We start from the raw sequence: 20,235 nt of genomic DNA on the forward strand, positions 1-20,235 counted from the left end.
CAATTTTTTTAATTGCAACACTAAAAAGCTCTTAAAGACTTTTGGCCGTCCTTTCTGGTCGTCTTTTATGGTAGCAGATCTTCCAGAAAAACTTGAGCTGCCACTGTGCCCCTTTTGTAGTTTTGTAGTTTTGTAGGTCTGGACATGGGTTTGCAGTGGGGCCTTGCCTTTCTCTGTGTGTTCCCACATGGTCCAGAGGTGGTGGCTTCGAAGGGGGCCGGCTGAGCGCAGGTAAACCTGTCTGTGCTCAGGAGATGGGTGTTGACATCTAGAACCTGGGTCCCGATGCTTTGCCCTAGCTGTTCCCTCTACCATGAGGAGCGCGGTGCTCTGGGATTTCTCTTCTCTGCTTTCTAGCAGCTTCCCGTGGGCAGAGACCAAGTCATGGCTCAGAAGCGTCCCTGCTGCCTCCCCCATCAGTGACCATGCTCCGCAGACTGGACAGGTCACACATTAGCTCTGGGACTGTGGGAGGAACAGCCACCCTGACTCACTGCCCCAGAAACCAACCCTCGGCGTGGCCCCGCCACTGCCTGCTCGACCTGCACTTCACACGCTCCCAAGATAGCCAGTCTCCTGGCTGTGTTAACAGCATCAGTGTCACCTAATGCCACTCTTTGGGGACAGACCGAGCCAATATGTTTGAATCAACACTTTGCCAGGAAAGTTCTAGTCTCTCCCTGGGAGGAAGACAGCCCTGGGAAGTAGGAGGAAACAGCTGATTACCTATGGGACACAGTCAGCTAATGATGGAAATGGCAGGACAGAGAGAACCACTCACTTTGCAGGTGTGCGGGGACAGGAACCCAGAAGCTCTCAAGTCAGAAACCGAGGGCCAGGATGTTTCTTAGCCAGACAAGAAGAATTCCCATTTTCTGGGAAGGAAAGACTTGGAAATGGGGCACTCAGTGCAGAGGAGGCAAGAGGAAGCGCATGCAGGTGGAAGCTCAAGAGCCACCACCACAGTGTGAAGTGGCCAGGAGTCCTGTGGTGGCCAAGGGCACAGTGGTACCATCTTCTCCGTCCGCTGCAGGCAGCTCACAGGAAGGCCTCTCCTTCCACCTCTGCCCAGAAGCCTTCCCAGCTGCAGGGCCTGACGCGGGAGAAGGCCCCACTCCCACCTCCCATCCTGCCTCCCTCAGAGTTTCTGAGGTCGCTCACAGTGAGTGCGGGGCCCCTGCCCTCGGTGTTAGCAGCCTCTGAATCTGGCGTGTGGCCCAGATGTGGAATCAGGAAAGACCTCTCTGTTCTCAAGTGTCACCTCCCTATGTGAGGAGAATACGGTTTTACACACGGACTCCGAGTCCTGAGCCTCCCAACTTCTCCCCACTGCCCTCCGTCCTGAAAGAGGGCCCCAAGTTTGGTTGGCTCTCAGCTAGAAGCCACCTGCAAACCCTGAAGCCCACCTGCAATCTCTGGAGCCCACCTGCAAACCCTGAATGAAGCCCACCTGAAAATCCTGGAGGCCGCCTTCAATCCCTGGAGGCCACCTGCAAACCCTGGAGGCCGCCTGCAAGCCCTGGAGGCCGTCCACAGTTCCCTGCCACATGGGCTCCCTCAAAATGACACCTTAAAAAAAATAAAAATAAAAAATGACACCTTAGCTCATTGAACCCACAAGAATAACCTCTAGTCGGCTAGGAGGGAGCCTCACAGAATGTAACCTAGTCAAGGAAGTGCCTTCCCATCTTCCTTGCCAACATCCCTCAGGTAGAAGGAAGCCTCGGGCTCCTCCGTGATCCTGGAGTGAGTGGCTGGATCCCGGGCTGAAGCATCAGAGAGGGTCAGCAGCCACGTTTCAAAGCTGCGAGGGCCCTGATGGACTGCCTTCCAGTCCACCCACCTTCCACCTCTGCACTGACGTTTACAGATGGGAACGGGGGGCAGTGGGGGTGAAGCAGAGAACCAGCCTCTCTGACCCAGCAAAGTAATACTGGGCCTGTCATGGGACTGTTAAAAAGAAAAAAAACAAAAAACAGGACAAGAGGCCCAAAATGGAATTGTTTATGCTGAGCTCCGTACCACTGAACCAAGACTTTGCTACAATTTCGGGGCTCCCAGGAATCAGAATCAGCACTAGTCAGGTAATCTGCCTGACAGGCCCCTGGGGTCCCCTAAAGGAAAGCAGCCTCACGATGACCAGCCTGCTCGTTGGCCTAGTGTACCTTCCGCCCCTGCTCCCTCCTGCCCATGAAAGGCTTTCCTTTTGTACAGCTCCTCAGAGAGCCTTCCTCTCTGCTTCATTTTTTTTTTTTTTTAAGATTTTTATTTATGAGAGACAGAGAGAGGCAGAGGGAGAAGCAGGCTCCATGCAGGGAGCCCGATGCGGGACTCGATCCGGGGAATCTGGGATCAGATTCCTGAGCCGAAGGCAGACACTCAACCGCTGAGCCACCCAGGCATCCCACCTCTCTGTTCCTTTGGATGTTGCCTCATTCGAATTGATTTTCGTTCAAGTGAGCTTAACATTTTTCACATGCCTCAGTTTACCTTTTACCATAACGCAAGCCAGGCCTGCCGACCCCATGGTGGGGTCCAAGAAGGCCCCAGGACGGGTGCCCAGAGCTGCTGCTGGAGACCCTGCCCAGGATAAAGCCAGCCCGAGGGAGGCAGGCACGGAGGCAGACAAACACGGAGTCCAGGTGACAGCACTTGAACCCCTGGGCCCAGTGGGTTGATTGAACCCCTGATCTCAGCCGAGGCAGGAGCCAGGAAATCCTCTTGTGTTCTGGCCTCTTTGGCTTCTGTTTTGGTGACTTACAATCCAGAGCATCCCACTGCGGGGTTGGCAGCCCCAGGCGGCCTCTGTCCCCACCCCAACCTCACCTCCTCCAACTTTTCTCCGAGCTGCGTCTCGCTGCAGAGGTGTGCCCTCCTTCAGGGACGTCCCCGAACCCCAGATTCAGGCAGCTGTCCCCTCCCATGCTCCTGAGGCCTCTGCACTCACCACTCTCCCAGTAGAACAGAAGTCCACAACCCCACCACTGTTTAGCAAAACTCAAAACCGCTGCACCTGCTGCTCCTGTGGTCAGAGGGGCAATGAGTTGCAGACACCTTATTGGCAGAGGAATAGACCCTGGTGTGGGTAGTGGGCCCGGGGACCTGGATTTGGGTTAGTGTGAGCAGCCCAGAAGGAGCTGAATTGTTCCTATTAAAGTGGGAGGGAAATTGCTCACGAGGAGGCCTGGGGACACAGAGGTGGGCCCTACGGTGGCTGGTGGCAAAGCTGGTGGGAAAAGGAGCGGTGGGTCCTCACCAGTGTGTGCGGCTGTGATGCAGACCCGCACCCACCTCCATAGACGTTCTGGAAGGTCGGCTTTGTGTCCTGAGGCTCTGTGCAGCTCGGTTTCTGTGGTGAGTTGGGGAAGGAGGTGAGTTCCACGTGGGACTCAGCGGGTGGAGGAGGGCACAGCCAAGGGAAGGGATGTGAGGGGTGTGCAGAGCTCGTGGTGGCGCAGGCCAGGTCGCGGGTGACCAGTGGTGGGGGCTGTAGGCCTGGGCAGGTGCCAACATCTTAGGGAAGCACGTGGATTGGGGCTCCAGCTGACAGGTTACAGCAACCTTTGTCACCACATCCTATTCCCAAGTCTGCTCACTGCCAGCTTCATGGGCGCAGGACCCAGTGGGTCTTACCCTCTCCCCCAGAAATTCCTGAACCTGAGCAACCTTCTGATCACGCAGCTCCTTACCTTCAGCTGTGGCCAGTAACAGCCTGCTGTTCTAAGGACATTATTTACTACGTGCATTGCCCTGAGCCTGTCCTGCACGGTTGACGTCGCATTGATGCCCCAGTGTTCTCTCCGTCTTACGGGTCTGGACACTGAGGTGCAGAGAGCAGAAGGGATCACCCAGGCTCCCACAGGGAGGGCTTCAGGGGGATTTTCACCCAGGCAGGCTGACTCCAAGCCGAAGCCCTTCATCACCTTCTAGATTGCTTTCCCTTTTGCTAATCCTGCTGGTCAGCAGGTCTTGTTCGGATCTACCGCCACTGAGGAGGGCTACCCCTGTCCTCCTGTTCGGTGCCCATCTCCCTCACTAGACAGGTTACAGGAAGGCAGGACCCACCCCCCTCATCTGGTTCATCCGTGTTCCCTGGTACCAGCCATGTGCAACACTCACTAGTGGAATTAAACACGTGAAAGGATGGAAAAATGACCTGCCACTTGTTCTTCAAGCCAGCCGTCCTGTCTTACCCCAGCCCATGACGCCCACCCTGCGGTCCTGTTAGTGGTGGCAGGTGTCTGAGCCTTGGCTGGTGGCAGTGGGTGCATTGTAACTGCTGCTTCTCAAGCTGCATTCAAGCTGAGCTGGTGCATTCCTACAGCTCAGGGCTGTCCAGCCACCACGGGCGGAACAGAAAGGTTTAGAAAAGGCTCAGCTGCTGCAGGTGTGGTCGTGACTCCCCTCCATTTGAGGACGGCTCAACAGGGAATGGGGTGCGAGGCTGCTGGGGTTTGAAATGAGAAAGAAACACACTGAGCCCAGCTCTCACCGTGCTCTCAGACTCAGGTCTTCGCTCTCCCACGGACATGCTGTGTGAACTTGGGCTAATCATCTTCCCTTGCTGAGCCTCTGTTGTCCCATCTGCCAAATGGGAGAGATGGCCTCTCCCCCACTGTGATGGAACAGTAGGTGAGGGGGCACTCTCCTGCCTGATGCATCTGACTTCCATGCCAGCACCTTGCTGAAACTGCTCACCAACCCCATGCTTCAAAAAAATATATTTATTTATTATTAATTAATTAATTAATGACACAGAGAGAGAGGCAGAGACACAGGCAGAGGGAGAAGCAGGTTTCCTGCGGGGACCCTGATGTGGGACTTGATCCCAGAACCTCGGGATCACAACCTGAGCCAAAGGCAGATGCTCAACTGCTGAGCCACCCAGGCGTCCCCCCACCAACCCCATCGTATTGCAACATCCCTTGGGCCCTTTCCATGAGGTTTTTAAAGTCACATGATCCCCGGGTCACTTTAGATGCTGAAGAACATCCCCTCTCTGACAATGCCAGGTGTTTCTTCTTCCTGCCCAGCTGCTCCTACTGCTTGTTCCCTTAAATGATAGTGTGAGCAAGGGTGTGAGGCTGGAGGAATGGTGAAGCCGGAGGGTGGAAAGGCCCTGGAGGTGCTGATCACATTAAGGTTTGGCAAACCAGGCCCCAGCCCAAAGACTTTACTGCAAGAGTGGGGGCAGGTGCAAGAGAGCTGGAAACCGGCCAGGTTCGCACATTAGGAAGGTCATTTTGGCTTCAGCGTGGCGCACAGGTAGAGCTAGAGAAAGAACTGGCAGGGAATCTGAGAAGTTCTTGGCAGGGAGAGTAATGTGTGAGGGCCCAGGAGAGATGTCGACAGGCGGCATAGCCAGAAGAACCATAAAAACCTCAGAAAACTTCGGTGGCCCCCTGCACAACAGGCGAGTGGATGTGATGGGGCCAGGGATGTGGGGAGGGGCTAGGTCCAGAGGGCCTTGTCATCCACATGAGAGAGCCTGGATTTCAACCTGAAGATGTGGGCACTGTTTTATTTTTTTAAATATTTTATTTATTTATTCATGAGAGACACACAGAGAGAGAGAGAGGCAGAGACACAGGCAGAGAGAGAAGCAGGCTCCACGCAGGGAGACTGATGTGGGACTCGATCCCGGGTCTCCAGGATCATGCCCTGGGCAGAAGGCAGGCACTAAACCACTGAGCCACCCGGGCTGCCCATGGGCACCGTTTTAAAGAGGGGAATGACAATAAGGTCTGTATTATTCAGAAAGGCAGCCGGCTGGCCGCTGTGTAGGACTGACCAGGTGCTAAGGAGCCCAGCTCAGAGGTCCGAGGTTGATCAAGCAAAAGATGATGGTGATTACACTGGGGGTGTGGTGGTGTGCAACAGACGCTAGGGAAACTCATTGGGCAGAAGCTAAGGACTTGGCAGTTGTGTGGATTTGAGGAGGGACAGATGAGTCAAGGTCAAGTCCTAGGATAATCTTTTTTGAGATGGGAAATAGCAGAGGAAGCTGAGGCTAAAGTTTAGGATGGGGGTTGGCCAACTTTTTCAGAAAGGGCCAGAGTAAATATCTGAGGATTTGCTGGCCACACAGTCTCTGTCACAAGTACTCAACTGTGCTATTGTAGCACAAAAGCAGCCGGAGATGATATATACACAAATGCTCTCGGTTATCTGCCAGTATAACACAATTTACAAAAAACAGGTGATGGGACCATGGGCTGGCCCCTGGTATAGGACCTGTCACATTTGATGTGCCTACTCTGGTTTCAGATGGAGAGTCTAGGCAGCAGGGAAGTGGGTCCGAGGACTGGAGAAAGTTCTAGGTGAAGGAGAGAATCCAGGAGCAGTCGGGGTGCAAAGGCCATTTACCAAGGCCAGGAGGGAGGAAGAGCAGAATGCTGAGAGCCAGGCCCAGAGGTCAAGAAAGAAAGGAGACTGGATAGAGGTTCTCCTGGGTGCTAGGAGGTTCCCCTAGAGAAAGGGCATGTTGGCAGTGTCATCAGTGGGCTCTAACACACTCCAGAGAGCTAGCATGAGGGCCGACTGCATGGAGTGGATGTAAATGCCGGGCGCCAGAATAGGCCACCCCAAGAAATGCTGCGCCTTGGCATATGGGTTATTTTGAGCTAAAGGCCCTTGAGAACCAACTAGTGCAGGGAAAGCTCTCCTTTCAGAAAGGCAATCTCCATTTATTTATTTATTTTTGCAATCTCCATTTATAAAGGAAATTTCCATTTGTAAAAGGTGTCTGGCTCTCACACACCAGGAAGAGGAGGAGTCTGATCAGTGAAGGCAAGTCTTAAATCTGCATAACAAACCTTACCATGCAACCACTGTTTACCATACTCTTCCTGGGCCCCTCCCCACAACTTGCCACCCCAACAGAGGCACCAAACCCCTTTTCCTTTTAGTTCAAATGGTTTGTAAGTTCAAGTTCTAAAGACCTCTTTGGGTTGCTGCGTGCTCCCACATATACTCGTGCAACGCCTGTGTTCATACACTCCTGATTGCTTTTCTCTTGTTCTTCTTTGGGCAGTCTTATGGAAAGGGACCAAGTTGAAGAACCTAAGTAGAATAAAGGAATGGATTTTTCCTTCCCTACATAACCGCATGGTGACATCCCCAATGAGAGGGGTCAGGGATAAGAGAGTGACAGAAACCAGGCTGAAATAGGATGAGCACAGGAGTAGAGATGAGGGAATGAAGATAGCAAGATGGCGGACAATTCTCAACACGTAAGGCCGTGAAGATGGAGAAAGAAGTGGTGGCTGCAGGGAAAGATGGGATGGAGTGCTGGTTGGTTGGTTGGTAATGGGAGAGATTTGTTTCAATTCTGAAGGGAAAAGGAAGGCCTCTTGAGTCTACAGGAGGAGAGTTGGGATGAATGGCCCAACCATTCATCCCAACTCCTAGGTGGTGGGCTCCCACCACCAACTCCTAGGGCATTGCTCAAAGGACTTGGGGCCACTTCCTCATCTGTACGGTGGAAATGACGAGAGCATCTGCTTCTGGGGGCCATGTGAGGGACTTTAGAGAAAATCCACATGTGGCTCTCAGTAAATGTTTCTCCAGTTGTATCCTTCCTGCTCCAGCTTCCAAAACGAGTGTGTCTGGATCTGCAAGGTTTCCTGGCTTTGCAGGCAGCCCTGGTGATCTGGGAACATCTTGAATGATTACTTTCTTCTGCTCTTGTGTGAAATCCTAAATAAATGGTGGAAGGTTTTTTTGTTTGTTTAAAATAAATCAATAGAAATAGCAGGAACATAAATTAGGTGTACCCCAGGGCTCCAGGGATGTACTAGAGGCAGGATTTTTATGAGGGTTTCGATCTCCTTTGGCTCGTTGGATCAGTGAGTGACTGCTCTCTAATTGGTCTGAGGTCAGGCCTTCCAGACTCATGCTTCCTACAAAGGAGGAAGAGGGGCAGACCCTTTGCAGCCTGGATTTTTATTGCAAGAATGGGAAGCATGTGTGGAGTGGCTTGAATAGCATTCCCCCCAAATTCAGGTGTACTTGCTATCCCAGAGTGTGACCTTATTTGGAAGAAGGGTCTTGGCAGAAGTCATTAAGCTAAGGATCTACAGGAAAGCATTCTGGGTTGTAGGCGAACCTTGGAAGAAGAGGATGGAACATAGACACACATACACAAAAGACAAAAGCATGTGAAGACAGAGGTAGAAACTGGGGTGGCCAAGGCAAGGAACACCGAGGATTGCCAAGAGTCACCAGGAGCTGGGAGTGGTGAAGAATTCTTCCCTAGAGCCTCCAGAGGGAGCATGGCTCTGCCAACACCTTGATTCCAGACCTCTGGCCTCCGGAACAGTGAGAGGGTACACTTGTGTTGTTTTAAGCCACTCTGGTTGAAGTAACATGTTATCGTCGCATCCTGGGAAGCTCACAGAGTCTGGCTTCATGCTTGGTCTAGGGCAGTGAAGGAGGCCAAAGGGTCCCCTGAAGCCAATGTGGTGGCACAGGCAGTGGCCTAAGGCACACTCTTTGGCTTCAGAGTGGCAGGAAGTGTGGTGTAGGCCAAAGCTTGGACTGAGGCACAAACACATCCAAGATGGGGGCAGGGTTTGAGGGTGTGCTGCCCCCTGGGAGAGCCATGGATCCCAAGGCTCTGGGGTCCTCAGTCAGAGATATTTGTGTCAACTGCAAAGCTGCTGCGACTTGAAAGACCTTCAGATTAACTTTTGGTTTACAAATATTTTTGAAAAAGGTGACCTAAGAACTTTACTTTTATCTTAAGGAAAAATCAGAAATTCAGATACAGCTCTATCCCCCAGGGTATTTATCTTGACATTCTTTTTTTTTTTTTTTTTTTAAGATTTTATTTATTTATTTGAGAGAGAGAAAGCATGAGTAGGGAAGAAGCAGAGGGAGAAGGAGAAGCAGACTCCACACTGAGCATGGGGCCCGATGTAAGACTCGATTCTAGGACCCCAGGATCATGACCTGAGCCAAGGCCCAACCCAATGAGCCACCCAGGTGCCCCATGACATTCTTAATAATACTAAAAAGTAGAAGCAATCTAAATGTCCGATAGTAAGATAAGGGTTAGATAGATTATGGCATAGCCACGAGATGGATTACTGAGCAGCCGTTGTAAATATTTGTGAGGAGTGTTTGTTACAAAGAACTCTTGATGATGTGGGAAAATGATAGTGATCTAATGCTCAATGAAAAAAGAAACTGGTTATAAGATGATACAATATGATGCCGGTTGTTGTGGGAGGAAAAAAATGCATGAAAGGAAACCTGCCAAAAGGGCAGCAAGGTCTCGAGCTGGAAAATTTGTGGAGATACAAACAGAAAACAAGAAACTTCTTTATACTTTCTATACTTTTAAAAGGTTTACTATGTACATGGATGACTTCCAGAATCAAGAGAAAAAGTAAAAAAACGTTAAAAATGCTGTGTACGTGGTTTCCACTTTTATTTTCTCCGATGGATGATTGCACATCAGCGAATCTTGAGTTAGGCTAACTATGTTAGGCCGGTCACGACAGGCACACGTACAGAGAGGTCACACGGGCTGCGCCGAGCTGGCTGTAGCAAATGTACATCAAGTTACACAGGTGGAATTATTAGGCTGGTTGAAACACACCACCGACCGATGGGACACGGTTGGGTCAGGCCACCTCTCCCGCCCGCTGCCGCTGATGTTTACGGAGGTCTGTGTGTTAGGCTGGTTTGTGTGTCCTGTTGGCACTCCCTCCAGTGGGCCCCCAGTGGGTGGAGGGCACCCGAGGCAGCATCTGCTCTGGGGCCCCTTCTCAGCCTGCCCTTGCCCGGTGTTGGAGCCTCTAGCTTTCCGCTACCTCTTCCGAGTGCTGGTTGGGCTCCAGCCCAGGCCCTCATCCCCGCTGTGCTCCACACATCTGGGGCACACATTGCAAGGGAAGGAAGGGCCAAGAGCAAACGGACACATTCTGGATGTGAACTGTGCCCAGACACGGGAGGGGAGGAAGCAGGAGATGTAACCACGACACCACACACGAGCTCAGCCTTTACAGATGGGCCCTCGAGTCTCCACAGTCTTGGGCTGAGTGGAGGCCTCCAGAACACAGCCCCTGGGAGGGGACAGACAGGGGGGCGGGAGCTGTGCCCATCTGGGGCTGGCCGGATAGCAGAGCTACGAGGGTGGATGAGGCATGTGTCCGACGTGGTGCTGGATTGTTGAAAAGTCACGACTATACACACCTGGGGATCGTGCCCCTCGTCCAGATCATTCGCACGGTGGGTTAGATATAGATAGATAGAAGTGGAGACATACTTTTTCAAGGAAGGATCTTTCCTGGTGGTTGGATAAACAGTGAGACAGACTCCTGGGTTTGGCATGCTCTGGGGGGTGGGGGGCCATGCGACGGTGAGGGACTCCCTATTGCTACACTCTGTACAGGGCGGTCGGGCCCGCCCGCCACGCCCACGGCCCCTGGTGGCAGTCACAGGCTGGCCTTCAACCCCTTCCGCCTTGGAGAGCTCTCAGGCCCCCGGTGAAATGGGGGCTATGAAGACAGGAGGGTGGGGGGGTCCCCGTGGCCCCGGGGCACCCCACATGGGGGGCTACATGATATTGCACTGGGTGGCCCCACAGCAATCCTTGATGAGTGCCAGGCCGGTCTTGGCCACTGTGGGCTTGCTAGGTGGGGGCTCTGCTTTCTTCTCTGCTCGAGAGCCTGCAGCAGGGTAGGAGCGTGGAGGGGGAGAGGGAGAAAGGGAGAGAGGGGAAGAGGTGATATAAGGAGAGCCCCTTGACCACCTGCAGCCCCTGCCCCATCCCGACCCCTAGCCAGGCTTGCTCAGCTCCACAGGTGCAGAGAGTGGCTGTGTGTTTTTAGACGGTTCCGAAGCCTGTTCCCACCCCCATCCCCCCACCCCCCACCCCCGCCAATCACAGTCTTCAGCTCTAATCCTATTCAGTTCTCTTTGCTATTGTATCTGCCACGCCTGGCACAGGGTCTGGCTTTCAAAGCATCTGGTGAACCGATAAATGGGAAATTTTGTCCAAGTCACTTTAATCTGGGGATTCATGTCTTTCAGTCCTGGAAAGTGGCCGTAACGTGATCTTTTCAGATACCTCCAACTCTCTTGTTCCCTGTTGCCCCCCTTCTGGAATGCCTATGAGAAGGAAGTTGGACCTTCCTATTCTCTCTTCCATGTTTTGGAAGGCATTTTCTATCTCTTTGTCTCTTTGTGTTACCTGCTGGTTAAGTTCCTCGGCTCTGCCTTCCAATTTCTGAATTCTCACTTCAGCTCTGTTTAATCTACTGAGTTTTTACTTCTGTGACTATGTGTGTGTATATATATATATATATATATATATATATATATATATATATTTTTATAGAAACCTAATTGTTTGCAAATCTACCAATTCTTTGCTCGTGGCATCCTGCGATTTCACTTTGGGTTTTATCCCTTCTCTTATCTCTTTCATCATTTTAAATACACTTACGATATTGCCTCTTTTAGGTAGTCTGTTATCTCTGATTCTTGGGAGGGCAGCCACTCTCCTTGTGGCAGCTACTGACTCCAATCATGGTGGTTCAATTCTTCATGGGTTTTGAATTTTTATTAACAGCTCATCTTCACAGAGGTCGTTTTATCTGTGGGTTACATATTGTGGGATGCGGAAGTGTCCCCACTGAGCAGTTTTGCATTTGCTTTGCTGGAGTCCCAGAGATTTCACTGGTTTTATACTTGTTTTAATTTTTCAACTTTAGATCCCAGCACTAGATGATTAGAGTAAATTTGAACACTTGGCCCCTTGCATAGGATATAAGCTTGGTGTTTTGATTTTCTTGCCAGATTTCTTTTGGCTATCGATAACCCTGCATAAAAGGCAATTTTCCTTGCTCCTTCCCCACACTGCTAGGTGAGATTTTTCTAATTGGCCTGCCATGAAAGAGACAGTCCACTGAGGATACTGGATCCAAGGGCCCTGTGCCTTGTCATATTAGAGGCTTGCTGAAGGGACTTTCTTCTTCCTTTATACCCTTGCACTTTATACCACATTTCAAGGGACGTTAATAGATGGTCAGGGAAAACTGAGTTTATGGCCATAGTAGATGATGGTGGCTTTTGGGTTTTGTCTTCCTAGCAAGAATTCCAGTCCCTTCTCTGTGATAACAGCAGATGTCCCTGTGGCTACAAAAGTAGGCATGCAACACAGATCTGGCCAACCATAGTATCCCAGCCTCTTGATGATGGTGATGGCCTAGGAAGTGGGAACATGATCCAAGAAGGTCCAATCAGAATATGCCCCTGAGATTGATGTGTTTGGATACCAGGACGTAGAACCAACGGTGTTGTCTTGCTGCTGCTAAGCTATGGTTCTGGAGTTCAGGCCCTATGAAGAAGGCCTGTGTAGCAGGAGAAAATGAAGCTCACATACAATGAGGGGCAGAGATAGAAACGTAAGGGAAGTGAGGGCATTCTAATAGTGTCCAGTCCCTGAAGCTCGTTCCTCTTGCTCTTCTTCCAACAAATCCCCTTTTTTTGCTACAGCAAATTTAAATTGGGTATCCGTTTCTTACAACTGAAAGTGGCCTCACTGGGCCAACAAAGAGATGACAGTTCCTTGACAGCAGGACCTGTTATCACTTTTATAGGCTAATAGACATTGGCACCAAAGACAGGGTCAAATACGCAGCACTTCCCAAACTTATGTCACACAGAACCCTTTTCGCTCTGGGTATCAACAGAGGCTGGAGTTCCCTGAGCCTCAGCTCCCGTCTTTTTGCCCCAGTGGTTACACAACTCCTAAGAAATCCACCAAACCAGTGATTGGTAGAGGGACATTGGCTGCCAGGACCAGAAACACAGTCTGCAGAACCCAGTGTGAAATGAAAACTCAGGGCCCCTTGTTGCAAAACTATTAAGAATCTCAAGACAGCAATAGCAGAACATGAAAGCAGGCATGGTGCCCTTCTGGGCATCGGGGCCTGGGCAGCTTCACTGGTGGCATGCCCACAAAGCTGGCCCCACCTGCTGCCACCGTGTGCCCAAGTTTGATCTCTAGAAAGCATCTTATTGTCCCCCCACTATGGCTCCAGGATCTCTTTTAAATTTCGTTTTCTCTTGGATGGGGGAAGGAGGAGGAATAATGGATACACTCACTGGCTGGAGATTTGGTTACTTTATCTAGAGGTTTTAACTTGATTCTCAGGAAATCCGCCATTTCCTTGTCTTCTTCTTGCTCCCTGTGAAGACAGGTGTATAAAGACATGAGTTACGAAGGGTAAGCAAGGAAAGCATCAAGGAACTGAGGAAATGGAGCCAGAGATTGTGTGGGACCACGCGTTGGGCTCTATGGCTAGTGCCCGCATGCCGCGTGTTACGTGCGGATGGGAATGCTGTTCTGTGTTCTGTGTGCATGGTGCACATATGTTGTTGTGTGTTATGTGTCTATGGTGTGTGCATGTTGCATTTGATGACGCACAGAAGCTCTGAAGCACAGACACATATCAACAATGCAGTGATAGTCTCGCCGGGGCCAGGGTGAGATCCCAGGGCAGAAGCAGGGCCATGGTAAGACTCAGCCTCTTGCTGGGGGTTCGGCGAGCTGAGTAACACCCCTCCTGACCCGGTACCCTTAAGTCACCCTGGACATCTGTGCTCCCCCGAGGTATGTGGCAAGTGTCCAGAGCAGGTCACCTGAACTCTTCCAGCAATTTACCAGGAATGAAGTCGGAGGACCCATCCTGGCTGAGACACGCAAGGAGCATTCCAGGCCTTAGAGGACCCAGGAGGACACAGACAATAAAGAGCTAGTTGCCTTCTGGGTTGGAAGAGGCCCTGTGAGCCTCTCTCCTTGCAGAGGGCTCCAAAGGCCTGGGTCCAGGGCGAAAATACTCAAGAATCGACATTCACACCTCTCCTTTGAGCAGGAGGCTCCAGAGCCCATGGTTGTTCAGATCAAGTGGCAGGTGTGTCTGCCTTTGAAGGCTTTTTGGAGCTGGATTCCAGTTTCCCTGGAATGTGCAACGGGTCCTCAGGCCAGAGAGCTGGGGGTTCATTTGGATCCAGTGTTTGGGAACATTTGCCAAGGCCATACCTGGCAGGCCGGGACGTGAGTCCCTGCAGCAGAAGACAGCTTTGGGAGGAGGCCGAGGGCTGTGTTCTAGCTGCCTGGTGCAAGGGCACGGGAGCCCACTCACCTTAGCCGCTCGACCTCCGCGTCATCCACCAGAAAGTCTCTCTTCTGCACCAACTTGTGGATCTTCTGGATTAGCTCATCCTCTCTCTGCTTCTGTGGCTTCGTCTTTTCTTTTTCTGGGAAGAAGAAAACACCAGCAAAGAAACAGTCGAGTGCAACTGCTGGAAGCACATGGGTCCGAGGGCCGGGGTTGGAATCCTGAACTGCCATGTCACTTGCTGGGTGACCTTGAAGAGGCAACTGGACCTCTTCAAGGCTCAGTTTCCCTTCCTGTAAAGACACACAATGGAGCTTAAACAGAGGGGCCTGAGTAAATGGCTTAGCACAGAGCTTGGTCCATGGCAGCTACTCGGGAAGTGGTAATGATCAACAAGGGGGGTCACGCAGAAGTCTAGGGGCCCTGAGGGCTGGGGTAGGGGTGCGGGAGGGTTAGTCTACAGCCAAGGCAAATAAATCTGCACATGGAAATCATCCATGCTCATGGCTCTAGTCTTGCCCCAGATACTAAGGGCTAGAAGGCCAAAGAGAGAACAAAAGACCCAGGCCTAGAGATGATGACTGAGAGAAGTAGGAGGGGAGAAATTTGAACCCGCCTTGGCTCCCTCTGCTCAGACCTCTTCAGAAGGTAAGAAGTATGGGGTGGCTTGTCTTGTACCACCCACTGGCCTCCAAGCATCAACCACCTACCTCCAGGCATCAACCACCTGCCTGTAGGCACCAGCCACCTGCCTCTAGGTACCACCCACCTACCTCCAGGCACCACCCACCTGCCTGCAGGCACTACCACTTGCTTGGTCATGTGATCCTCGTGCTTGCCAACATCCTCCACCTACTTGCCAATGAGAACTGTCAATTTGCCAGCTTCACCCCCTGCTTGCTGGCACCACACACCTGATTCCTAACATGTCCATGTGCTTACCAGCGTGACTCTCCAACTTGCTTCTCTCCTCCAGCACATCTCCTTAGCCCAGGCCATCTCTTCCTGGACCATGTGTGCCCTTCTTACTGGACTCGCTGGCCTGTCCCCACAACACAACTGTGAGCACCCCATTGTAGAACCAGACAATCCTGCCTTCAAGCCCAAGCTTCTCCTCTTCCTAGCTGTGCGACTCTGGGCATGTTCCACAACCTCTCCGAGCATCCAGTCTCTCAACATAGATAATCATGAAGTTACTGCAAATTTTAAGAGAGATAAACCAAGGAAAACAGTAGGCTCGCTGCTTAGCACATAGCGAGGGTTCATAAACTGTCAGCAGCTCCTATTATAAGCCATTATTTTTACGTCGCCTCTATTGTTTCAATGACTAAATGCCTCCCTCTTAAGTATTTACTGAATCAAGTACAAAAGAAAGACTTATTTAATGAATAAAAAGCAAATCTCATGGCATAAGTGTGCAGATGAAAAGTGCTTCATAAATTGGAGCTATTATATTTGTATTCCCATGAGCTTGTCACTTTCATTTAATCCCTGTTCCTCAACCTTGGCACTACTGATACTCAAGACTGGATCATTCTCTGTTACAAAGTCTATCCTCTACACTTGACGATGTTTAGCAGCATCCCCGGCCTCTACCCACTAGATGCCTGGAGTACACCACCCCAGATGTGACAACTCAGAATGCCTCCAGACATTGCCCAGTGTCCCCAGGGGGCAAAATCACCTCTGGTTGAGAACTACTAGTTTAATCCTTTCCAACAACCCTATGGATCCAGCTACTATTTTTTATGTCCGAGGGCAAGGTGCCATGGCCTCAACAGCCAGGGCTACACATCCCAGGTTCTGAAGTGGCGGTGGTGGCAAGGAGGTGAGATAAGACATCTTGACTTGTCCCTGAGGAGCCCTCAAGGCAGAGAGGGCCCCAGGCATTCTCTCCAACCAGACATCTGTACCCACCATCTGGGAGCTGGTGAGTGATCTTCTGACCCTGGTTGGAGAAATGTGGCCATTCAGTGAGCTCTTTCCTTAATACCTCTATTGATGTGTTGCCAGGAGCCCTGTTTCACCCTCTTCACCCCCCACTCAGCTTAATCCATCTAGACACCTGGTTGTGGTCTCGCGAATACACAGAAAGACTCAGCAAGGAGTTGGGAGGAGAATGTAGGGAGGGGTGAGTGGGAAAGCAGGAGAAAGAAAATTTTAGTATGTGAATTTCTACACAAAGGGTGTCTGGGAAAACTTGATTTCCTGGAGCAATCAATGGGACTGGTGTTAAGGACCTGGGCTCTGTTGCTGACTGGTCCCATGACCTTGTCAGCCTGTGTTTCTCAGCTGGATAGTCAATGACATTTCAGACGGAATGTGCTCTTCATGTGGGACTCCCTCACACTGCAGGTTGTGGCGTCCCTGCTCTGCCTACTGAGTATCGGTACTCATCTTAATTTAAACTTTTGGTTTTTTTGTTCGGCATGGATTTTGTGTGTGTGTGTGTGTGTGTGTGTGTGTGTGTGTGTGTGTTGGGTTTTTTGTTTTGTTTTGTTTTTTTAAAGATTTATTTTATTTTGGAGACTGAGAGAGAGAGCAGGGAGGGGAGGGGCAGAGACAGAGGGAGAGGAAGGATATTTAACCAGACTGTGCTGAGAATGGAGCCCAAAACAGGGCTCGATCCCACAACCATGAGATCATGACCTGAGCCAAAATCATGAGTCAGATACTCATCTAACTGAGTCACCCAAGCACTGCAATTTTGGCATTTTAAATATTGCATTAATATATTATTTGTCCTGATTACTGACTCTTTTTGTGCTCCAGCTGAGCACCTTGTCCTCCTCACCCTAGTCCCGGTCCTGGTCAGTTGGGCATGCCAAGGACTGTGTCAACCAAGGAGCCCTGCTCCCAACCATTTCCACCTGTGTTCTAGAGGCTGCCATGGCCCTGACTGGAGCCCCTGTGGCTTGCGGTGGCCCTGGCTGGTCCAGTGGTCACACACCCATGTCTCCTTTGCTTTAGCAGCTCCCGTGTGTTCTGCTGAGCCAACAGTGGTCTCAGAAATCCTCCTTCCTAGGAGGGAGAAAGCAACCACGTTAGGCCCATCAGAGTTCTCCAGGGAGGCTGGAAATTAGGACACAGTGGCCCTAAGAGTTGGGTTTTTGTGTGGGAAGATCATGGGAAGGAGATGGAATGACCTGGCTAGGCTCATGCAAAACAGGAGAGAATGACAGAGAGAATGACACAGGAGACAGAGAGGGAAGGAACATTCCAACAACTTCCCTGTCTCTGGTTCTGGACCCTTGTGAGGTTGGATTGAGCTTCATGACAGTATTGGGTTGAATAGTATCATTCCACCCCCCCCCCCCCATGTTGCCAATGACATGACTACCCTGTTTGGAAATAGGAGCTTTGCAGATGTAATTAGTTGAGATGAAGTCATATTCACTAGGGTGAGCATAAATCCAATGACAGCTGTCCTGTGAGAAGGGGAGAGGACACAGAAATATACAGGGAAGAAGCCAAGGGATGACGGAAGCAGAGACTGGAGCAAGCCAGCCGCAAGCCAGGCAGTACCAGGGATTGCAGGCGGCCACCAGGAGCTGGAGGAGGCGAGGAAGGACTCTCCTCTAGAACCTCCACAGGGAGCAGGGCCCGGTTGACACTTGGATTCTGGACTTCTGGCCTCCAGCACTGAGGGAGAATTAATTTATGTTGTTTCATGCTGCTGATTTCAAGGGAATTTGTTACAGCAGCCACAGGGAGCTAATACAATGGCTGAGGTCTCCAGGGGGCTCCCCTGTCATTGCCCGTTGGGTGCTTCCGTCAGCTGGGGCGGGTATTTATATCTCTGAAACTACTTCTAGACAGGATATGAAATGCAACCGCACAACAGGTCTGGTGGCTCTTCACCGTGGCTGCTCCTCTCCATCTCATGAGGCTTTCAAAAATGACCCATGTACTAACCGAATGGAATTTCTAGTGGGTGATGCCTAGACATTGCTCTCTGGGTCTGACATTTGACTTTCTGTTGTAACGGTTTTATTGAGATATAATTCACATACCATTACAAGATACCCATCGAGTCATGCAACCATGACCACGATCAATTTTCGAACAGTTGAATCACCTCGAAGAGAAACCCTATACCCGTTTGCTGTCACCCGACACAGTCCCTGGCACCTGGTCACAGCTCGCTAGAGCAGTGGTGTCCGGAGGATCTGTTAGGCCTATACACACTGCCGGCAGAATGAGAATGTACTGAGTGCTCCCCTGCTTTGCCTCTACTACCTCACAGCATCTGCAGAGCAACCATGTGAGGGTGGCGTTATTGGCCTCGTTTTGCAAACAAGGAATTTAGGGCTCAGAGAAATCGAGTTGCCACGTGAAGGCCACCTGTCTGGCAAGCCTGGATTCAACAGGTCATTGGGGTCTAATGTAGGGCTCCTTAGACAGGTGCAGTGTTGCACCCTCCTGCCGGGGTATATTTGGCAACATGTGGAGACATTTTTGGTTGTCACAGCTGTGGGGGAGTTGCTACTGGCATCTGGGGGATAGAGCCCAGGGGTGCTGCTAAGCATCTGCAGTGCACAGGACAGCCCCCCATTAACCCCAACAAGGAATGGCCCAGCCCTGCATGTCCTAGTGAGAAGGCATCTAGAACAGTGCCCAGTTCTACGACGCATTCTCGCTTTCTCTTTTTTCTTTACAGAGGGAGAGAAAGAGTGTGTGCGAGTGAGGTGGCAGGAAGGGTAGAGGGAGAGGGAGAGAGAGAGAATCCCAAGCAGACTCCACGCTGAGCACAGAGCCCCACATGGGGCTCAATCTCTCCATCCTGAGATCATGACCTGAGCTGAAACTGAGATGAGTGCTTGACCGACTGAGCCACCCGGGTGCCCCTGGATCTGCAATGCATTCCACTGTGTGTCCTGCTCCGTCATAGCGACTGCTCTCGCTCTCCGGAACCCGCCGTGTGCCAGGCCCTGTCTCTTCCCGCTGGCTCATGAGCGGCTAGAGCAGGGAATCCTTTTGTCTTCATCACCACATGCCCAGCACCTAGTTCCAGGCTTGCAGCTGCAGTGCCTCATGAGACATACTTACAGAACTGATAGAAGGACAAACACGTTCAAGTAGGGGCCAGGGAGTGCTTATCCGGCCTGTGCTGCTCCTCCCCAAGGCCAAGGCAAGGTTCTTGAGATGGGGTGGTGTTCCTGGATCCACTACCCCCTCCCTTAGCACCTACCAGGCCCTCATTCCCGCACCCAGCCAGCCTGGATGAGCAGGGAAGGCTCTCTCGGGAAAAGGGGCCATATAAACTATGACCTGAAGGATGGGGAGAAATTGTATGTGTCTGTATATCTGGATTTATTCCATATACTTGAAGCAAAACAAGATTTTCCAACACAATACCTACCAGAGCAGATATGACAATATATTAAACAAGATGTAAAAGAGATTTCATAAAAATTTTTTTTAAATGCCACTTTTCTCAGGGCACCTGGGTGGCTCAGTCGGTTGAGCGTCTGCCTTCAGCTCAGCTCATGGTCCTGGGGTCCTGGGATCGAGTCCCTGCTCAGCGGGGAATCTGTTTCTCCCTCTCCCTGTGCCGCTCCTGCTCATGCTCACTCTCACTCTTGCTCTCTCTCAAATAAATAAATAAAATCCTTGAAAAATTCCACCTTTCTCATTAAATATTTGTGAGTTTGGAAAAGATAATTATGGTTCAGGTTTGTTACTGTCATGTTAAGATGAATTAATAAATAAATATGTTAAAAGGGTGGGTGGAAATTTGTTCAGTAAATGACAATAACAACAGGAATAATTTATTAAGCACCTACTATAGGATGGGAACCGTGCATAGCACCGTACATGTTTTTCCACTCAGTCAATCCCACAATGACCCTACGAGGTAGATATCATCGTTGTCCCAGTTGACAGGTGACAAAACCTGAGTTTTAGAGGAGTAAGCTGCTCCAGGTCATGTCATTAGTAATGGACAGATCTAGGTTGGACTCCAAAGTCAGAGCTTGTAACCACCCTACTCTGCCCCCCAAAAGAATAGTAATAGTACTAATTATTAATACTCACCAGACTCTTATTTTTGGGCCAGATGTGAAGCTAAGCTCATAGCTTGCCATGTTTTGTGTATCAC

The 20,235-nt window shown here is 50.9% G+C and overlaps 1 protein-coding gene across 1 annotated transcript in view; it reads right to left on the reverse strand.

Moving 5' to 3' along the window:
• Positions 1 to 9,416: 9,416 nt before the first annotated feature.
• The window catches only part of BMERB1 (bMERB domain containing 1), a 113,467-nt gene continuing 102,648 nt past the window's right edge, over positions 9,417 to 20,235 (reverse strand). Inside the window, exons 4-6 of the mRNA XM_026003157.2 lie at positions 14,160 to 14,274; positions 13,120 to 13,202; positions 9,417 to 10,676 (exon numbers count right to left, since the gene is read on the reverse strand). Of these exons, the coding sequence (XP_025858942.1) occupies positions 10,564 to 10,676; positions 13,120 to 13,202; positions 14,160 to 14,274 (311 nt within the window). The 3' untranslated portion in view covers positions 9,417 to 10,563. The remainder of the gene's footprint in view (positions 10,677 to 13,119; positions 13,203 to 14,159; positions 14,275 to 20,235) is intronic.

Source organism: Vulpes vulpes, chromosome 3, assembly GCF_048418805.1.
Source record: "Vulpes vulpes isolate BD-2025 chromosome 3, VulVul3, whole genome shotgun sequence".
Taxonomy (NCBI): Eukaryota; Metazoa; Chordata; class Mammalia; order Carnivora; family Canidae; genus Vulpes; species Vulpes vulpes.